A 21,037-nucleotide genomic window follows, 5' to 3' on the forward strand; every position below is an offset into this window, starting at 1 on the left:
CCAGTCCACTGCTTCGAGCACCAGGGATCCGATCTGCAGGAGGGTCACGACACCTCAAAGAGGAGGTGATGAAGAACCCAGATGATGCAGGACGCACACCCCGAAGCAGCTCGGTCAGCGTTACTCTCGCCACCCCTCCCATCCTCACGTGTGCACACCTCTCTACAGTTTGCAAAGCCCAGGACCTCCATGGTCCAGCCTGGATCTCACTCCAGCCTGAGACGCAGGCAGGGCCGAGTCCCTCCTCCTTGGACACATGAGGACCGGGAGGGTCACGTGCCTATGACATCTGTTAACTGCCCACGACAACCCCTGGCCCACGCACCTTGCTCCTGATCCTGACGCGCTGGTAGAGGTACTCCGGGAAGGGCTTCCGCGGGATGAAGCGGCCCATGCCCTTGTTGACGTTGATGTTGCCGTCCTCAAAGACGATCTTGCCCTGGCTGATGACCACCAGCGGGGAGCCGTGGCACTCCATGCCTTCAAAGATGTTGTACTCCACAGCCTGCACGGCAGGACCACAGCTGTACCTCGCTAGGCTTTCTGCACGAGCCACATCATTCCTAACCGAGACCCTGCTTAACGTCATTTCACAGGCCTTTTCCAAGGTGTTTCTCTCTGAAGGCACCTTGTTCAGGACTGTGTAATATTCCATTTTATGCTCTTTCATTTGCAGGTCCAATCCCCTGCTGTCAGGCATTTAGGTCAAGGGGGTTTTATGTCATCAAACCAATATTGTCTGAGGTGTCATGAATGTGAAGGGGGCCCTGGAGTCAGGCAACATGGCTGCTCAGACTATAATGGACATTTTTGTGTTTTAAAAAAAATATTTTTAGTCTAGTTTTCTGAAATTTAGTTACTGGGTCAGAGGTTATGAGCTTTTTAAGGCACTCATGCAGACTAACAAATTATCTCCAAAGGCATCAGACCAACAGACACTCCACGGGCAACAGGGAGAGAAACCCTTCCTGACTTTGTGTCTATGACGTCCCCTCCAGTGCCGGCTAAGGCCATTTTTATTGTTCATTCCCTTTTTTTGCTAATTTGAAAGACAAAACATGTCCTTAAAAATAAGCATTCCTTTTGTTTCTCCTAAAGTAAATATAACCAACACTAGCCAACTGCTTTTTACTTTTTATTTTTAAGCTAGGTCTTGTATATGGTAAAAAAAAAAAAATAAACAGAACAAAAGATGTTTGATTTTTTAAAAAGTAGGTCTCTCGTCTGCCTCAGAGAGAAAACTGCCTGGAGCAGATTCTTCTGTGGCCCAGAGACTTCCTGTGCGTGAATAATCATCACACACACTAGGAGCCCCGACACGGGCAGTTTGCACTGTAACGTCTCTCCTTACCGTGGCGGTGGCTCCAGCTCAGCACACGCACGTGGTTCAAAGCGCTTTTAACATTCTTTAAACCGCCATCGTGATTCCGTTACGGGGTCTACTGCCACTCATTTATCCGGTTCCCAGGGACAAACAATTGGTCATTTTCCTGCTTTCGCTAAAAATCATCCTGAAACACACTTGTGTATGTCCACGCCGTGATGTGTGGACGTCTTTCTGGATGTGGAGTTTGGGGCCAAAGAGTAAATGGATTTTAACTTTGAGAGATGTGGCCCCCCCAAAAGGAGGTACCAGTCTCCAGTCCCAAGAAAACCCTAGGAGCTCGCCTGCTGCCCACAGTCTGACACACCTGCGTCCTGTTAAAGCCCCGCGCTCCGTCACTGGCACAGGTGAAAAATGGCATCTTATCGCTGTGATTTATATTTGGTTCGTATAAGTGAGATTGGGTCTGTTTTTGTTTTGTTTTTTGTTTTTGAGGAAGATTAGCCCTGAGCTAACATCTGCCAATCCTCCTCTTTTTGCTGAGGAAGACTGGCCCTGAGCTAACATCCATGCCCATCTTCCTCCACTTCATATGTGGGACGCCTGCCACAGCATGGCTTGACAAGTGGTGTGTAGGTGCACACCCGGGATCTGAACCAGTGAACTCCGGGCTGCCGAAGTGGAGCTTCCAAACTTAACCACTGCTCCACCGGGCCAGCCCCTGGGTTTGTTTCTAAATGAATGTAAACCATCTGTATATTTCTTCTTGGTAACAGTTTGCATTTTTGCACACTGTTCTATTTATTTAGTTCTTGGTATCTTTCTTAGCGTTCTCCAAGGATACAGTCAACGTTAAGGAATTTATCCCTGCGTTTGCTCTGTGTGTTGTAAACCCTTGCTCTGTCTGTCCTGTGCCTTTTGATCTCATCTAAGGTAATAATTAGTATTAATTTTTGCCATCCAGAGGAGTTTTTTTGTTTAATTCGTATGTAGTCAATGGTCAAACAGACTAATTTTCTAAGTTTTGTGTCTAGCTTAGAAATGTCTTCTGCTCTTCAAAATTATCATTTTTAAAAGTGAGTTTTACTCTAGTCCTTTCATAACTTCATTTTATTTCAATTTCCAATTCCTTTTGAATTTGGTTTGTGGTAAAGAGTGTGGCAGAGGTCTCGCCCCACGAGCGGGTGTCCTCGCACAGTTGCTTGGGTGGCTCTCTTTGTCCACCTGATTGTAACCGTCTCCTTTATCATAAACCAAACCCTCTGACGTGGGCGTCTCTTCCCTGCTCTCCACTCCCCGCACCCAGGCCAGACTGTCTCACCCCCTGCAGCTTCACAGTATGTCTAATAACCGGGATGGTTAGCGCTCCCTCCCTAGTTTTCTCTTTTTTCCCAAATATTCTCACACTTACCACATGGGAACTCTGCTTTTCTAGTTAAAGAAAACAATTCTGTTGAATTTTCTGATAAAATTACGTCAACTTTATAGATTCAATTAGGAAGAATTGATAGGCTCACCCTACTGAATCTTTTTAGTGTAAAACACTTTGTATTTGTTTTTGCATTTGTTTTTGTTGCTGTTAGAAACAGGATTTTGATTCCCATTGTTTTTCAAAGTGCTTTTTATTATTTCGTATAAAAGTTATGCCTCTTTATATTGGTTTGTAGTCAGTCAATGGATTCTCTCATTGATTTTGATGGTTTAGGGGTGTCGTCGGGGGTCAGGGGAACCATCAGACCTTCCACCAAGAGCTGGTAACACGGCACCGGGCTCTGAGTCTGCAGCGGCCTCCCAGGACCAGGCAGACAGGCTGCTCTCAGCTTTAACGTGTCCTAAACTAATTCCTTGAGTCACCCTGAAGTGACCCTGCCAGGCAGTAATTTACAATTCTGCTGGAGCCCAAAGGGGTGACTGTGAATGCTGAAACACGGAGCAAGAAGCCAGTCACTCCCCTACAGTCGGAACTGGCCAGCCCCACACAGACAGCCCAGGGGGTGTGTCTCTCTTCTTGGTGGAAGGACACGACACGTGGTATTCCTCAAGTGGGGAATTCTTAGGAGGCTCGGGTTGTATTACCCACAAATGTGACATTCTATGTCTCACAACTACACAGAGTTTTAAAAGTTAATTGTTTCATTTCTTAAAGGTAATAGATGAACAAGGTAAAAATTCAAACAGTGCAAAAGACCGTGATAAAACAACCATCGTCATATCGTCTCTCCCATCCATGAGCCTGGTTCTCTAGTCTCCCTCCCAGGAAGCAACGAGTGCTCCTTGTCTCTTTCACATCCTATAAAGGATGGCCTGACAGCAATGGGTGGATAAACACGGTGTATGTTTCCATCAGGAATGGACAGATGTGGTCGTCCGTGCAATGGGATATGATCCAGCCACGACAAGCACTGAACTGCTGACACACCCCAGAGCGTGGATGAGCCTCAAAATCATGATGCTCGGTGAAAGAAGCCAGACACAGAGGGCCATGTGCTGGGTGATCCCGTGTATGTGCTGTGTCCAGGATAAACAAATCCGGAGAGAAAGAAAGGAGGTTTGGGGTGGACGGGGCTGGGGAAGGAGGGGTGCGGCTGACTGCTAGCGGGTTTTGGGCTTCTTTCTGGGGAATGAAAATGTTCTGAAACTAGTAGTGGTGATTGTACACCCTTCTGAATATACTAAAAACCACCGCACTGGACATTTTAAAATGGTGAAATTTATGGTATGTGAATTATATCTCAATATAAGGAGTTAAACCAGGTAGGCTATAGATACACAAACATGTATGTATATGTATAGCATAGCACTTAGAGGCAAATATGTTTTCCACTAAGACATGAAAGGAAAAAAGTTGTGTTCTTTTCCCAGAAAAATAGATTTAAAGTTTTGATCACTGATCAATATATAAGAAATGATCTCTTTTTAAGTGTTAAAGAAAAGTAATTTTTTTTTTTGAGGAAGATTAACCCTGAGCTAACATCTGCCACCAATCCTCCTCTTTTTGCTGAGGAAGACTGGCCCTGAGCTAACATTCATGCCCATTTTCCTCCATTTTATATGTGAGATGCCTGCCACAGCATGGCTTGCCAAGCAGTGCCATGTCCACACCCAGGATCTGAGCTGGCGAACCCCGGGCCGCCGAAGCGGAACGTGCGCACTTAACCACTGCGCCACCAGGCCAGCCTGAAAAGTAATGTCTTTAAAACTTAAATAAAACCACCCTTAATACAGCATTTTTTCAATCCCTGCTCTGAGAAATGTTAGTCTCCTGCACTGTGTGAATGGCATCACTTGGACAGGGGAAATGGAACAGATGAAAATCCTTTGGCCAGACTGTCTCGCGGCGTCCTGAATTGTCCTCTTGTGGCTATGAAAAGAACTCAATTCTGGCTCAGCGGGAGGATGCTGCTTCAAGTTTAAGCAACCTGAAACAATCACCTCCCACATGGGTCACCTCAGGCACAGGACTTATTATTATGGGTTGAATTATGTCCCCAAAAAAGACATGTTAATGTCTTAACCCCCAGCACTCCAGAATGTGACCTTATTTGGAGTTAGGGTCATTGCAGATGTAACTAGTCAAGAAGAGGTCACACTGGAGTAGGGTGAACCCTGAATCTGATGACTGGTGCCCTTGTAAGAAGAGGAGAGGACACAGGGAGAAGGCCAGACGTTGGGCGACACATCGACAAGCCCAGGAGCATCAAGGAGGGCCGGTGACGCCAGAAGCTCGGAGAGAGGCAAGGAACGATTCTCCTCGAGGCTTCGGGGGAGTGTGGCCCTGCCAACACCTTGATCTCAGACTGCCGGCCTCCAGAACCATGAGAAAATAAATTTCTGTTGTGCTAAGCCCCCAGTTTGTGGTCCTTTGTTATGCAGCCGCAGGGCACTAACACACTTCTCTCTCTGTTCTTATTTATTAATAACAATATACCTAATGTAGAAGGTTACTGTGAGCATTAAGTGAGATGACACATGGAAAATGCCAAGCATAAAGTATACAAAACGCTATTTAGCTGGACTATGAAAATAATTGGACTCCCCACTCCTGAGCACAGAACCCGCACATGACCTGATCGTGCACTGAAATCATAAGAGATGGCCGTCTGCGTGTGCCCGCTCAGCCTCCTTGCCCTGCCCCCTCTCCCTTTCGGGTCCTCGGCCTGAGGCCCTTTAATAGCTGGTCCAGGCTGCACCCTCCTCTCTGGACTGTGCTCACCTTGTGAGCCAAGGGCCAGCCCGAAGCCGCACGGCGGTGGTGGCGCCCTCCCTCCCACCTGCAAGACCTTCTCAAACGTTCTCTCACCAGGACACCTTCCCCGACACCACAAGGGAGCGAGTGCCTCTCCTGCGTTCCCAGACTCGACACTGTGTGCACACACATGACCGCACTCATGGTAGTTAAGATGGAATCGTGTGCCTGCTGGGCGGTCAGTGTGGAGAACGGCGCGCACCTTTCTCCGGGGGGGCAACCTCAGGCCTGTTTCCTCCTGACCCTGTTCCCAGGGATGGGGGCAAGGGAAGCCAACGTGTCACTAGGGACTGGTTATTGTAAGCATGACCCCTGGGTGGTGAGCAGGACAAGACCCCTGCGTGCACATGCCGTGCCTCTTGTTGCCAAGCAGGGACCTGCGGGCCACACTCATGAGCTGCTACGAGGGGTTCTTATTACTTTCTTATGAGACTTCCTTGTGCTCGGGGTCCTGTCCCCACACGTGTGGTCTCGCCCCTAGTGACTCCTGGGCGGGCTGGGAAATGGCACCCGTGGGGCTGGGAGGACTCCCACCACAGGGCGATGCTGTGTGCACACGCTCTGCCTTCCAGCCCATCTCCTGTAACAGCCTTTAGTGAGCCAGGGACCAGGCTGTGGCCTCTTGTGTCTGTGAGCGTGGATGTTAACCTGGGCCCAAGATCACTGCTGGTCATGCGGAGTGGGTTTGAAGCCAGCCTTTATGGAGGGAGAGATGGCTTATGTCTCTGCTTCCTTAGGTTTCCTGGATGGGTGAAGAAGTCCAGGGCATGTGAAATACAGAGCGCGGAGATAACCCAACCACAGGCCCGGGGCTGCAGCACGGGAGGGCGGGCACCCTGGGGTGTGCTAAACACAGCGAACTCAAGGTCCAACCCTTTCCTCTGCCGGCTGCAAGCAGTGGACCACAACACGGTAGGAGGCTCCTGACATGTCAGATCAAACCCCTTGCTGCCTCATAACTAAATGGGAGAGAGAGTCTTGGACCTAATACCTGCCGTCTCTGAGCCAGAGAATGCAAGCATCTGTGGGCAGGCGCTACTGAGAGGAGAGAGACACTCACTCAAGAGCATAATGGCAGCTTAGCTGAGGCGGCCCAAACCCCATCTCTCCAACCAGAGGAGAAATCTGAACGACTGAGTCATCCAGGTATCAGATCACATCCTGGTTAGAAACGTCCTAAATCATTTTTAACCAGAGCCTTCTAAAACGATTGCAAAGCAAGAATCGCTCCCCCGAACCAGGAGTGTCACAGATAAACCAGGACTCACCGACTTGTGACTCTTCGCTGTTATGGTTTTCACCTTGTCGGGGTCCCAGATGACCACGTCGGCGTCCGAGCCCACGGCAATCCGCCCTTTTCTGGGGTAGAGGTTGAAGATCTTGGCTGCGTTGGTGCTGGTGACAGCGACAAACTGGTTCTCATCCATTTTGCCGGTAGCCTGAAGGCAAGATCCGCTGATGAGAAGAGCATCCCAGAATAGGGCCAGAGGGCTGACGGGCACCAATCTAAACTGCCACTGGAGTCCTTGCAAGGAGTCTGGAATTTTCTCCTCTCCCAGCTGAAGACAGGCTGTCCTGAAAGAGCACCGGGAGCCTGGCCTCGTCGGAGCAGAAACTGAATTAACTGCTCAGAGGTGTGCTGACCTTTGCACAGCCGCCACTGTGGCCTCTCGTCGGTTTCACTGGGCCCACGTTTAATAGGAAATAAAAACCTTTGGTTTCAAGTCAGTGATCAGAGTGGGACCTGGGGCTTCCCTACGCAACAGAATCCTCTGTACCCCCTTCAACCCCCAACCCAAGACACACACACACTCACACACACATGCTCACACTCAGACATATACACATTCTCAAACACATATACTCTAACTCACACACACACATACACTCTCACACACATACATACACACGTATACACACACACACAAGTACACTCACACAGACACATGCGCTCACACTCACACACACACATGCTCACACACACACGGTTTACAAAGTCATCTTTATAAGAACTGCAATGCAGTTAAAAACAAGACATTTTTTTCATCCTTAAAGAGTAAAGGACAGCTGTCACATTTGCAAATGCGGAGGCCGCTACAGAACTTGTGCGACTCTCTTAAGAGTCACACCTGTCCTCGTGTGCCCCCCTGGTGCGTTCTGCTCCTGTCTTGAAGTAAGAAATGAAGGAGGTTTAATTACCAGCAGTGCATAATACACTGGCTTTTGACAGGTCAGGTGGGGTGCTTCTAGAATGTTCTTGTGGGGAGAGACGGGGTGCCCCTTACCACTGCCTTGTCCCAGACGACGGTCATCCGCTCCTCGATCCCGTTCACGCCCTCAGGGATCAGGGTGAAGTTATCCTTGCCGACCGCCTTCTGGGCAGTGCTGTAGGGACAGTGGCCACTGCCCGTGACCTGCAGGTCTCCACTGGCAGGATGAAAACAAGGTGGGGTACAGACCTGAGCTCATGTTGAACGGCAAACCCCAACTTCAGACACCCAATGCAGGCTGTGAACCCAAATCCCTGGAGAGATTCCGGGGAGAGGATTTGGGGGCACATCGTGGGCGTCAGTGAATGACGTCGGAAGGCCCTTTGGCCTTTGGTGTCTTGTTAAAAACTAGAAAGAGCCCTGGGCGTCAGAGAAGGTTCTGTGTCAGTGCAGGCTCAGGGTGGTCTGGGTGAGGCTCCCCAGGTGGACTCCTCTTCCTCACCTGGAAGCCCGGGGACCGACCGGAAGAGGGACCAGGCTCTCCTGCCCTCAGATGCTCAGATCCCTGGACAGCGAGCTCTGCTCTTTACCTCCTGGAACACCCACGTGCCCCAGGATGCTGTGGGCAGGGCCTCTCTGTGCTGAGAAACGAGCTGGAAGAGCAGAAGCTGCTGGAGGCCAACGGGGTGACTCTACTCCGTGCATCTCCTGGAATATCCCTGAGCAGCCTCACTCTGATGAGATCTGGCTTTGCAAATCTAACTGCCTGCTGTTAAAGCCTGGCTCTGCCACCTCCTGTCTGGGCAAGTCGATCCTCTTTCCTTCATGTGTGAAACGGAGGAGAATGGACCCTTCCATCCAGGGTCATCAGGAGGACCAAATGAGCTACTTCCGGGACTCACCCAGCACAGCAGGCAGCAAAAATGCTAACTCCCTTCCTCTCTCTCCTCCATCCCTCTGCCTCTTCTCTTCACAATTGAGTGCTGTGAATTTTACCTCAACGTTTGAAAAAAGAAGAAAAAGAATTGAGTGCAGCCCATAAATGAATGGATGGATGGATGGCTAAATGAATGAATGAATGAATATATAAATAAGTGAGTAAAATGCACAGCTCCAGCGCATGCCCACGTGTCTCACAGTCAGGCGTTCATGCTGGAAGGGCGCTCACATCCCCGGCCTCGTGCTTCTGCAAGTTCACCGAGTTCACCAAGGCTGTTGGTGTGAGACTTGGCTGGTGTCTGTGTGCTGCGCTTACATGACAAAATGCTATTCATTTGTTGTAGCAAAGTGACACAACTTCCCTGGGTTTGCTTTTTCGTCCCTCTGGCTTTGGAGAGAAGACACCCCATGGCTCTATGACAAGCCCTGGACTGGGCGTCTGAGCCCGTGAATGAGGGGAGCGCTATGCTGTGCTCATCCGTGCAGGAGAGCCAGCCTCCAATCGGAGCCCCAGGGCACATTAGCGATCATCTAGATGTACGGAAATGTATTTAAATGGGATATTCACTCATCTAGCCAACAAAGGTGTGCTGCAGACTTCCTGCCTGGCATGATTTTAGGCCATGGGGATACATCTATGAACGGAAAGAGACAACATTCCTGCGTTCATGAGCTGACATTTGAGTGAGGGATGGGGAGTCAGGGACACACAGCATGTCATGGGAAGGAGTGTGGGGACTGAAATCCAGCGAGGGGGGGCGAGGAGCGCTGGGGAAGACTGGGGCCGCCATTTCAAAGAGAGTGTGCAGGAATCTCTCATTGAGAAGGAATCTCCCAGCAAAGGTCTGGAGGCGGCAAAGGAGCAAACACATGATGTCCAAGAAAAGAGAGTGTGAGGCAAGGGCATGCAGCAGAGCAGAGCCCAGGGCCCCTTAGCGAACCCCGAATTCCAGGCCTTTCACCTACGCCGTCCCATAACCGGCTCTGTGGTACGTACTATATTCTCCGCACTGTGCCAATGAGTAAACTGAGGCAGAGACATTACAGGTTATGTGACACAGCCAACTCGTGGTTGAGGCGGGATTTGAATCCTGGTCTCTCGTTCCTGATCCTGGGCGATTCCCAACACACCACATGGCACGGCACACGGGAGGTGGTCCAGAAATGTGAATGGAGCAGTGACTGAACAGACAGACCCTCAGGTCCCCGAAGGCCTGTTGTAAACGGTCTGCAGCTTTGTCCTCCCACAGGCCCCAGCCCAAGGCCTCGTCCACAAGTGCATCTACACCAGGCCGGTTTCCCGCCCTCAGCCCTGGGCCCCAAAGGCCCCGCCCTCCGGCTCTCACCAGGCCAGCAGGGAGGTCAAGTGGTCCGGCGTGGTGGGGTCCGGGCTCAGCGGAGGGGAGGTCACGAAGGCCGCCGCCTTGGCCCAGTTCTTGCTCCAGTAGTGGGTGCCGTCGGTCCCCAGGCTGGCAGCGATGGGCTCACCAAAAACAAGGGGCCCTTGGGGGCAGACACAAACACGCGTGGTTAAGAGCGAATGGTCTCCCGTGAGAGATGCTGACACACAAAAGTACAGGATCTCAGAGGCCGGAGAACGGGACTGGCCAAAGGCGACAAGTCATCTATCCTTCTCCCAGGCTTCACCACACATACCCCAGAGACCCCCGGCCACGGGGTACAGTTAGGCGTTGATTAATGATGGGGACACATCCTGAGAAACGTGTCATTAAGCAATTTCATCGTTGTCGAGCATCATAGTGTACTTACACAAACTTGCACAAACCTAGATGGCATAGCCTACTGCACACGTGGGCTCAGTGGCACTGATCTCATGGGACCACTGTTGTCTACACGGCCTGTCGTTGACCCAAATGTCGTTATGAGGCATGCGACCGCACTCAGCCCCCAGCTGACCTGCTCGCCAGGCTTTGGATTCTTACTGCTTTTAGTATTTGGATATAAACATTATGCCCTTTTATGTGTAAACTGAGGCACAGAGACGTGATCTGTGTCTTAGTTTGGGTTCTACCAGAAGCAGAACTTCAAATAAGGAATCGAGTTCAAGTGTTACACGTGGGAGGTGATTCCAGGACACACTGGCTGGGGATTGAGGAAGTGACACAAGGGAGAGAAAGAAGCCAAGAAAAGATGAGTTGTCACCGAGTCTCAGCCATGGGCACCTGCAGCTCAGTGCCGCTGGGACCTCTGGGAGATGGTGGGGCCCCAGAGCCGTCCCACCCCAAGGCGAGGGAGCCGGGCTGTGCATCCACCGACCCACTGCTTCCAGAGCCATCATTTTCCAGAAATCCCAGCTTGCTCTCCAGGGAGGGGGCCAGACATGCTGCTGCCAGAAGGAAAGCCCACGGGCAGAGTCTCCAGGAAGAATCTTCCCAGGCAGGGACACATGCCAGGGGGATATGGGCTTACAGCACTGCAGCCTTTCCCCGAGGCCGCCCTGCTGGGCAGCCCCAGAAAGAGGGCGGGCGGGACCCCAGAGCTGACGCAGCCCCGCCTCCATCGCTAACTTGATGTGAAAACCCCAGGAGAGAACTTGAAAATGCATGTTCTCATCTGACCCCACAAGGTGAGGTCTTACCCTAACTACAAATAAGGAAACTGAGGCTCAGACACAACTTACCCAAGGTCGCACAGCGGGCACATGGCACCCCAGGAGTCAAACCTAAAACTGCCCGGACATCTTGTGTTCTGCCCGCCATCCCATCTCCCTTCTCAAAATGTGCTGGGGGTCCCTGGGGCTCAGGCTGCCAGCAACTGGCCGATGTCTCTGTGCTGGGCGGGGGCCCCGTCAGTGAACTTGAACCTGGTAGACACCTTCTTCCTCAGGACCCAGCTGCCCTGCAGGAGACTGGGCCCTGGGCTGCGTACCTTTCTTCCTGGCCAGGGTGATGATGTCAGCTGCACTCTTGCTCATCACCTTGGTGATGTACACAGGGCAGTTGATCCGGCCCGCGATGGTGATGGCCCGGAACACGGCCTCGGCCTCCAGCTGGGGACACGGCAAATATACAGGTCACAGGAGGAAGGGGCGGGGGCACCACCCACCCTGAGTTCCCCGGGCTCTCCCTGAATCAGCGTCCTTTGATTTTCCTTAATTAAATGTGGTCAGAGGGAAATCTACTGCATCAAAAGAGGAAAACATGGTAGATTTAAAAAACGAAGAAAAAGTTAAGTCAAAGTGTCTTTGGCTAGAGGGTTGGAAGGCAGAATTATGTTGTTATGCTCTCCTGGAAGCATTCTGCACAGCCTGGTGGAAGATCCCTTCCCTCGAGGAGACAGACTAGGCAGAACCAGGCATCAACAGGCACTAGCACTGTCCCAATATTTATAAAACGCCTGACGTCCGTGAACGCCCGTGTCCCACAGGCATCCTCCATTCGTTCATTCCATAACCACGTGAAACTGCCTGCTGTCTGGTTTGCTCTCTGCCCCTCCAACCAGTGCTTCTCGAACAAAAGGACCGGCTATGTTTTGTATTGTTTTCTTTTTCATTTCCAGGCTAGCGATGCACCAAAGGTGGTCCTCCTGCTGGTGACCGGCACACAGCCCGAGCTGCAGGCCACACGCTCCGCGAGTCCCACTCTGCTCTCCAGGTGAACCCCCTGCTCACACGCCTGGGCGCAGCAGCAATGTCCACGTGCTACAGAGGTTTGGGAACACGGTCTCCAGGTCTGTCCCGGCCTCAGCAGGGAGCAGGGACGCAGCTTGTGGGCCGTGGAGCTCACGTGTGGAGCACTGGGCTAAGTCAAGGGCCCCCCGGGGTAAGGAGCTTAGCTACTCATGTGCTGTGTCCTGAGTCCAGCACAGGGCCAGGCCCAGAGCGGAGGTCTGGGGAGACTATTGGTTTGATCAAGACATCAGAAAAGAGCCTCAACTCAGAGAATGGCTTCTAGGGCACCCATCTCTTTCAAGTCCAGTCTGCTTGCCTTCCTCTGCGCCCCTCTCACACACTCACACACACACTCAAACCCCGCCACTCCAGGAGTAAGTTGTCCACTCTCAAGTCTTAGAACACAGTGGGCAGCGTGCAGGGGACAGCTGTTCTGGTGGCATGAGGCCTGGGACATGTGCCTCCACTTTCCTATCATCCAACAGGGAATTCCTGGGTAAGGATCCTCATCCAGAGTGGACACTGAGGTGTCTGCGGGGCCTTGGTGTGAAGGTCCTGGGGTCTGGCAGAAGCAGAGTCTCTGCTCGGCTCCTCTGATTGACCTGTAGCCCCCAGGGCTCCCGAGTCAGAGGGCAGACCCCAGGGAGAGCCACATGTGCTGGGATGCTGGTGTAGGGGCTGGGATGGAGACAGGGGAACAGCTGGGCCGTCCAGCTGGAACAGCGTCGGGTGAGCTCTCGGCGACATCCACCTCACCCTGGGGAAGGTCCTTTACCTCCTCAGGTCTGCTCAGAGCGTGGCCCTCGGGACCCGTGATGCCCATCTCTAAGATCCGCTTTTGTTCCTACGAGACAAGAACAATGACTGCAGAATGTCAGAGCTGGGGGAGGCCCATCTTCCCATGCCCTGGTTAGCCAGAGGGAGCAGCTGGGGCCGGAAGGGGGAGTGGTTTGCACGGGGTCTGCCTCGGGCTGGGGGTGACCCGGTGCTTCTCTGCTCCCTCCGCTCCGCCTGTCTGCCTCCCCCTTTGCAACCCGGATATCTACATCCACAGCTGCTCTCTATTCAATCCCCGGGACCAGAGAGAGGAAGCAGGGTGATGAGAAATGAGCCTCAAAGACCAGCCACCGCCCTCCAGCCTCCGGGTCTCTGCTGTAGGGCTCTCCTTCGGGGAGAAAAGGGGAGTTTGGGTATTGCATGGATGTGGAAATCAAAGAGCCCCAAACTGGGAGTCCAGCTCCAGAACTGACCATCTTGTGACTCTGGCCAAGCTGGCCAAGCTCTTGGAGCCTCAGTCTTCTCTTCTCTACAATGGGAACAACAGCGCCTGCATCCCAGAGTTACTATCCTGAATCAACGGGGTAGTGTATGTAAAACGCTTACACAGTACCTGGTGGATAGTAAAAGTCATTCACTGGCAGCCAGCTCTCATGACCTCTCCTGGGGTTCCCTCTTGCTGGTGCCTGTCTTTCTAGCAGGAAACCTCCACCGCAAGCTCACCACGTAACCTGGAAATGGTCCCCTGAGCTAACGGCCCAGATTCAAATCCATTTGCTCTGAGGTTTTCTCTCCCTAAGAACACTTTAATATCCCAAAAATATGTTTTTTGCGTGGCCCAGATGTCAGCTGTGCTGCTGCTAATTTTAACTTCTGCAGTTTCTATGTCATTGTTCTCGGACATGTCCCTACCGTGCGCCCCGGGCCCCACCAATGAAAAACCTCACCATCTCCACTGTGCATCTCTGGTTATTAAGCCTGAGTTTATTATAGGAAGATAAACTGGAAACAGTTTCAAAGTCTAACAGCTGGGACGGACTTAAGTAAACAATGGAATAATCTCAGCTATTGAAGACAGTGTTTACAAGGCACTTTTCTAAACTGTTTATAAGAAGATTTTATGATATGGAGAGATCCCTGTGCAAGATTGTTTAAATGTCAGAGGCTATTTCTGTTGGAAGGAAGGCAGGAAGGGAGGATGGAAGATGACACAATGGGAGGAAAACACAGATCACAAAAATAATAGAGTGGAGTTTCTAGTTAAAGATCATGGGCTGAGCGCACACATTATTTTCGCTCTGTTCTGAAATTCCACTAAAGTGACAGAAAAGATACACAAGAACCAAGAGAATACAGAGAAGACAACAGGTGAAAAATTCTGGAAGCTGGAAAGCAGCTGTACAACAGGTAACAGATTTACTGGAGTGAGAAAGCCAAATCTTGAGTTGGCAGTGGAGAAAGCTAAGAAGACCCCGATGAAAGCTTAAGAACTGAGGGCTCCAAACTTCTCTCTCCCGCACGGGTGGTGGGAATAGGAGGTGGTACATTCTGGAAGACCGTTCAGCAGCAGCTGCTAAAGCTGAACGCACACATGCCCACCACCAGTAATTCCACTCTTCAGCACAGGCTGACAGAAATGCGAACATACGGTTAACAAAAGACTGAACAAGAATGTTCGCAGAAGCTTTATACACAACAGCCCCAAATTTGAAACAATCCAAAATACCCATCAACTGGAGAATAAATTGTGACATACTCGGCAGTGGAATTCTATACTGCAATGAAAAAGAAAAAACTATCGCTTCACGTACCAATAGGGACGAACCTCACAGACCTAGTACTGAACAAAACAAGACAGACACACACATACTGTATGGTTTATGAAGTTCAAAACCAGGAAAAATTAAGATATGTGCAGTAGACAACTTCTCAGAGGCCCCAGTGAGCCCCCTCCTGGTTTTCCTGTCCTTGTGTCATCCCCACCCCTTGCACGTGGGCTGGACCTAGCACCCTGCTCCTAATGAGCAGAACACGACAAAAGAGATGGGATGTCACTTCTGAGATTAGGTCACAGAAAGACTCTGGCTTCCATCTTGCTCACCCTCTCACTCTTTCACCTGTTCTCTTGGAAGGAAGTCAGCTGCCCTCTTGGAGCTGCCCACATGGCAAGGAAGTAACGGGGCCTCTGGCCAACAGCCAGCAAAGAACAGAGGCCATTAGTCTGATAGCTTGCAAGGAACTGAATCCTGAAAACGACCACCTGGGTGAGGCTGGCAGTGAGTGCTGCCCCCACCCAGCCTTGAGATGCATCCTGCCTGACACCTTCACTGCAGCCTGTGAGAGACCGTGGGCCAAGGGACCCAGCTAAGCCACACCTGGACTCCTGACCCATGGGACCACGAGACAGTAAACATTTATTGTTTTAAGATGCTAAGTTGTGCGGTAATTTGTTATGCAGCCACAGATAACCAATACAGATTATGGTACCCAGAAGTCGGGTGTTACCATAACAATTACTGAAAACATGGGACTGGTTTTGGAACCAGGCAGTGAGGAGAGGCTGGAAGAATTTCACGGAGCATGTTGGAGGAAGTCTAAACTAGCCTTGGATGGACAGTTAGCAGAAATACGGATTTTGAAGGCTCAAAAGGAAATGGGGGTCATGTCATTGGAAGCTGGAGCCTGCTATGTAGTAGCAGGAAGCCCGGCAACACTGCCATCTGCGGTTACGTGGCCAGCAGGATGCAGCCCCAGTGAACTGGGGGATGCAGCTGAGGAGACTTCCCAGCAAACTCTTGAAGGTTCTGCCTCATTTCTTCTTGCTGCTTATAGTAAAATGTGAGAGGGGAGGGATAATTGAGGGAAGGAACGTGAAACAAAAAGGAACCAGGACGTGACAGTTTTGAAAATTCTCAGCCTCTCCAAAGAGTAAAACATAGTAAAAAGTAAGAAGTGGCTCTGAGCAAACCTCAAATCCAGGTCATTGCCAGAGGAACTGTAGTCTAGTGATAAAATGAAGGGTGTGACACCCAACCTTTCGTCAAGAACTCGGAAAGACAGAGTGGTGCCTCCAAGCATCATTCAGTCTCCCCAAAAAAGGCCCTTCAAGAGACTGAGGGTGTCCCCATAGATGCTCTCAAGCAAGGGCTCAAGGGCTCGTCCCTCAGCTCTCGGGCAGGGTGCAGGAGGGCTTACCTGGAAGAAATCTGTGGGGGTCTTTCGTCTAATGGAGTGAACCCCAATGAGAGTCACAGGAGGCCCCCCAAAGGTTTTGGGAGAGTTACCTTAGCAAAACACTGGACTGAATGGGACAAAGACATGCAAAACAGAAGGAGGCCTTTGGGCCCCCCAAATTCTACTGGGCAGGCTGAGAAAACTACTCAGCTGCAAGCACGTGCTACCTTTCATGAAAGAGGATGGATGACTCGGAGGATGGAACCAAGAGCCCAGAAAGTGGAGCCAAGAGCCATGGAGAATTATTCTTAGGCATCAAGACCTAATCACAGAACTGTCAACATTTGTCCGAATGGGATTCAGAACTGCTGTGGACGAATGGATTCGGTGCCTGCCATTGTCCCTTTCTGAATAGGAACGCCCACCCCACCACTGTGCTGTCTGTTGAGTGTGCAGAGGGCAGATGACTTGCCTCATTAACTTCACAGGCATACAGACTGTAGGGACCACACGCGAGGAGCCTCGCCCACGCCTAGACCTGACTGAGGTGATTCCAGACTTTCCCGCTGCAATGAGATGAGAACTCGGAGGACCCTGGAAGGGGACGAATGTGTTCTGCATGTGAAAGGGATGCCAATCATTGGGGCCCAGAGGACAGACTGGCAGACAACCTCTGACATGGCTCCCAGGGATCCTCACTTCCTGGCAGGCACACCCTTGTCCAACCCCTTCTTTCCAGCAGTGGGCTGGACGTAGGGACTTGCTCCCAGTGAACCAAAGCTTGCTGCGTGATGGAACTGAAGCACTGTCGGTTTGGTTTTTTCTCTGAATTTGAAAGACTATCAATTTTACAAAAGAACTGTTAAGGACACAAATTATAGGAAGTAAAGCCAATAGCTGAACCTTAGCAGTGAAGCTTCAGATCTCATGCACTTAACCATCATGCACTTAACCATCACGTGCAGTTCCACTGGGATGTGGAACTAGATGGAACTGCATTAACATCCCAGCTCTGCTGCCCCATGTAACATGAGCAAGTTACTAACAGCTGAGCCTCAGTTTCCCGATCTATAAAATGGGGATAATTAATCCCCATCATGGAGTAGTCATGAACATCAACAAACAAAGTCCTTAGCGTCATGCCTGGTGTCAGATCTTTCATTGGACGCATCCAGATCTTCTCCTACCTGGCCAATCTTGGTTTGTGCATCATGATCAACCCGTGCCTCCACACCAGAGATGTGGCAGCCGTTCTTGACTTTCCCCTCTTCTTCCCCGCCCCGATCCATCGCTGAGTCCTGTGGACTGAGGTCCTTCCCTATCATACTCTTGCCTCTTCCACCTCCTCTTTCTAGCTCCTCTCTTCATTTCCTATGAGAATCGCTGGAGTGATACCTAGCAGGTCACCCTGACTATTCTTTTCCTATAAAATTCTCCACCCTACAGCCAGAACGATCAAAATGGGTTCATGTCTCACTCCATCCAAAACTTTTGCGCCGCTACAACCTATTATGTGTCAGACATTGAACCTCACAGACATGCTATCGTTTAATCCTCACAACAACACAGCAGGGTAGGTGTTTCTGGAGGAAGAACGACGGCCTTCGCAGGATCGAGTTCCTTGCCCAAGGTCACAGGGCTGGGAGATGGAGGAGGCTGGGCTGGAGGAGGCTGAGATGGAGGAGGCTGGGCTGGAGCGCCTGCCCCGAGCTGTGCTCTGTCCATTATCCCCACTCCCTAGTCCCATAAGACGATGAGCGGCACCAGCTTCCATGTGCATGGCCTCTGGTATCCCCCAGTTTGCGAAGCATTTTCATTCAGACCCTTATTTATCCCTCAGGCAAACCCTTTGAGGTTCACAGGTGGTTATGTTATCCTCATCATACAGGTGAAAAAACAGATTCAAGAGGCAATGTGGCCCGCCAAAGGCCACACTCCAGATGGTGTGGGCACAGCTCACACCTAGGTTGTCCGATATGCCATCCAGTTCTTGGCTTGACCCTTCGTTGCCTGGTCCCCTCACTAATCAACGCCTCCTTTTCTCATCCCTCACAAGGAGAAGCAGACTGAGCTGGAAGGGTGGACAGTCGCACCACTCACCTGAGCAATCAAGTCTCCATTTTCTGCGTGGACCAAGATCACCGCTCCCAGCCCCTTAAGGAAGGTGAAGGCTTCATATAGCTAAGGAGAGACCAGCGGGGATTGGGAGAGAGACAAACATCAGAGCGCGAGCGTCTGCGAAGACTGCTCTTCTGCTCACACACAGTCACCCACCCGCCGGCTGCTGCACACGCAGCACGGCCGCCCGGTCCACACCAACGGAACGCACTGCTCAGCGAGTGAGCCTGGAGACGGACCTTGCCTTGACCAGGACACCCTCCAGAGCGAAACCAGGAGGCTGGGGCCGGGGCAGAAGGATCCAAGTCCCGCCCCGGCACGATTATACCCTCCATCCCGGCACCTGCTTGCGCCTTCTGCTCTCTTCTTGGCCTTGCTCCAGTGGAGCACCTGTAGGTGTTGACGGTGACAACTGGTGCGGAGAAGCCATTTTAAGTTTTACTGAAATTGTGTAACTAAACCTGCAAAGCCTGTATGCGCCACCCACGCATCTCGGGAGATGTGTACATCTTTACAAAAATTTTAACCAGCGTCCTGTTATAGATCCCGCTATATAACTCTAACGCTCAGATAATATACACCCTGCCAACCGTCACCTTACCGAGCCACCTTGCCCGCTGCCCAAAGTCCTCTTCCCACCAGGGAGGGATCTGCAATCAGACATTTGCTCCTGGTAAGGACCCAAGCCACTGTGTCCCTTCTCCAGGGGCTCTCGAGTCTTAACAATGTGCTCCATGTGTGCAAGACGACAGCCTGTGATGTGTGCTTTCAGATGCAGACGGCAGGTGGGGAGCCACCTGGAGGCGTGAAGCACGGTTGAGGACCGACCCCCGAAGTGGGCTCAAGTCCACCCAGAGCCCGGGCTTCGGAGCAGCAGAGGTTGAGATGAAATCGACGAGCGTCTCCATTGTGCTAGAAACCCAGGCTACCTTCCCCATGAAACTGAACCACCGTTCAGCTCTCTGAAAGCCTTTCGAGGACTGCACCAAAGGCTGCCAGGGCATCTTGGGGTGAGTCATTTTCTGGAACCCCAAGTGTTTATTTTGAAAGAGAAGACATGGAATACTCCTCCTGGTGCACATCAAACCCATGGGAACAGGAGCAACAGCACAGCAACACCCACACGGCACCCACTGCGTGCCCGGCCCTGTCCGAGAGCTTTACTTGTGTTAAGTCATTTAATCCACCAACCACCTCTATAAGGCAGGTGCTATGATGAAGCTCAAGCACAGAGAGGTTGGGAAAGCTGCCCCAGGCTGCAGAGCAAGGCCAGGGCCTGCAGGCCAAGCAGTCTGGCTCTAGCATCTAGGCCCTTTGTCACCATGCTGTGCCACCTTCACAACAAGAGGGGGCAGGGCAATGATAACAAAACAAACCCAGGACTCCCAGTGGGGTAAGAAAGCCAGGTGCCCGGTAAGGAGTAACCCCTACACCTGCACCGCCCAGAGAGCAGCATCTTCCCTGGCTCATTTCATCCACATAACAACTGTTTGAGGTTGGCAGGCCAGAGATGATTACATCCTCTAGACGAGAAATCTGAGAAAAAAGGTGACCTAGGAGTGGCTTGAGGGACAGCCAGGGCTCTCCTCCAGGGTCAGAGCTAATGAAACCATCCCCGACCTTGCTTGAGCCCCAGGACCACCTGCGGAGCTCCAGGAAGTCCAGATTCCTGTGTCCCGCCCCCGAGTGTCTGTGAGGGGATCTGAGAGGCCGTATTCTTAGTGAGCTCTTTAGGGGATGCAAAGGATGCATCGGGTTTGGGAACCACCATGCAAGGAATCGCCAGCTCCATCCCACTCTAGAAGCCAGAAAGGCATGCGGGCCCAGGGAGCGGCGATGGCCGACACAGGTCACCCTGCAATTTAGTGTCAGAACCAGGAGTCGAACCCAGAGCTCTCCACTGCCCGTTCTGACATCTCCCTGGCCCTGGGCCGCCTGGCCTGGCAAGGCTGGCCGATTCCTGCCCGGAGAGGAGAGGAGGTATGCTGGAGGACCTACCTGGCTGTCCGACATTTGGTAGAGGTCCTTATAGGCCATGTAGACTTGGAAGGAGTTGACGCCTGATCAAGATAGGAAAGAACAGAAAAGTGTGTTTAAGAAAAAAGGAACGTGTCTTTCCAGTCAATAGATGATCACAGTACAGAGCAGTAACCATGAGGATGGAAGGGCGCCTGCGGAATTCACAGCAGGAACCTCACCCAGCCTGGGGGCCTGGAGGAGGGGCAGAGGAGGCTTCCAGGGAAGGTCAGGTAAGCTGAATCTGAAGGAAGGGGTGGAGGAGGCAGGGCAGGGGGAGGGGACTACCCTGGCTGAGGGAGGGGTGTGCAGGAGCATGGACAGTAAGGAGGATGAAAGGACATCAGCTGTGCAGGAACTGGAAAGTGTCCTGGGGCTGAAGCAAAGGGCTCATGTGCTTTTTATTAATCCTCTGTAGTTTTTTTTATTAATGGTAAAGCATACACAACAAACTTCGCCATCATGACCATTTTACAGCATACAATCCAGTGGCATTTAGTGCATTCACAATGTTGTGCAGTCATCACCATGATCGAGTAGAGCATGTACTTTGAAAGCAAGGGAGTGACGTGATCAGACTTTTTTGTCTGAGAGAGACTATT

General features: G+C 51.5%; 2 protein-coding genes across 4 annotated transcripts in view; one reads left to right on the top strand and one right to left on the bottom strand.

The window, feature by feature from the left end:
* Window positions 1-5,174, top strand: part of EVC (EvC ciliary complex subunit 1) — an 87,032-nt gene extending 81,858 nt beyond the window's left edge. Inside the window, exon 22 of the transcript XR_011437241.1 lies at window positions 3,672-5,174. The gene's annotated coding sequence lies outside the window, so the exon portion shown is untranslated. The remainder of the gene's footprint in view (window positions 1-3,671) is intronic.
* The window catches only part of CRMP1 (collapsin response mediator protein 1), a 71,691-nt gene that overhangs the window by 6,448 nt on the left and 44,206 nt on the right, over window positions 1-21,037 (bottom strand). For all 3 annotated transcript variants that reach the window (XM_001917683.6, XM_023638377.2, XM_023638379.2), the window contains exons 5-12: window positions 20,418-20,479; window positions 18,402-18,482; window positions 13,126-13,194; window positions 11,609-11,729; window positions 10,066-10,222; window positions 7,856-7,997; window positions 6,839-7,009; window positions 326-505 (exon numbers count right to left, since the gene is read on the bottom strand). In XM_001917683.6, coding sequence (XP_001917718.4) covers window positions 326-505; window positions 6,839-7,009; window positions 7,856-7,997; window positions 10,066-10,222; window positions 11,609-11,729; window positions 13,126-13,194; window positions 18,402-18,482; window positions 20,418-20,479 — 983 coding nt within the window. The remainder of the gene's footprint in view (window positions 1-325; window positions 506-6,838; window positions 7,010-7,855; window positions 7,998-10,065; window positions 10,223-11,608; window positions 11,730-13,125; window positions 13,195-18,401; window positions 18,483-20,417; window positions 20,480-21,037) is intronic.

The sequence above is a fragment of the Equus caballus genome, chromosome 3 (assembly GCF_041296265.1).
Source record: "Equus caballus isolate H_3958 breed thoroughbred chromosome 3, TB-T2T, whole genome shotgun sequence".
Lineage (NCBI taxonomy): Eukaryota > Metazoa > Chordata > Mammalia > Perissodactyla > Equidae > Equus > Equus caballus.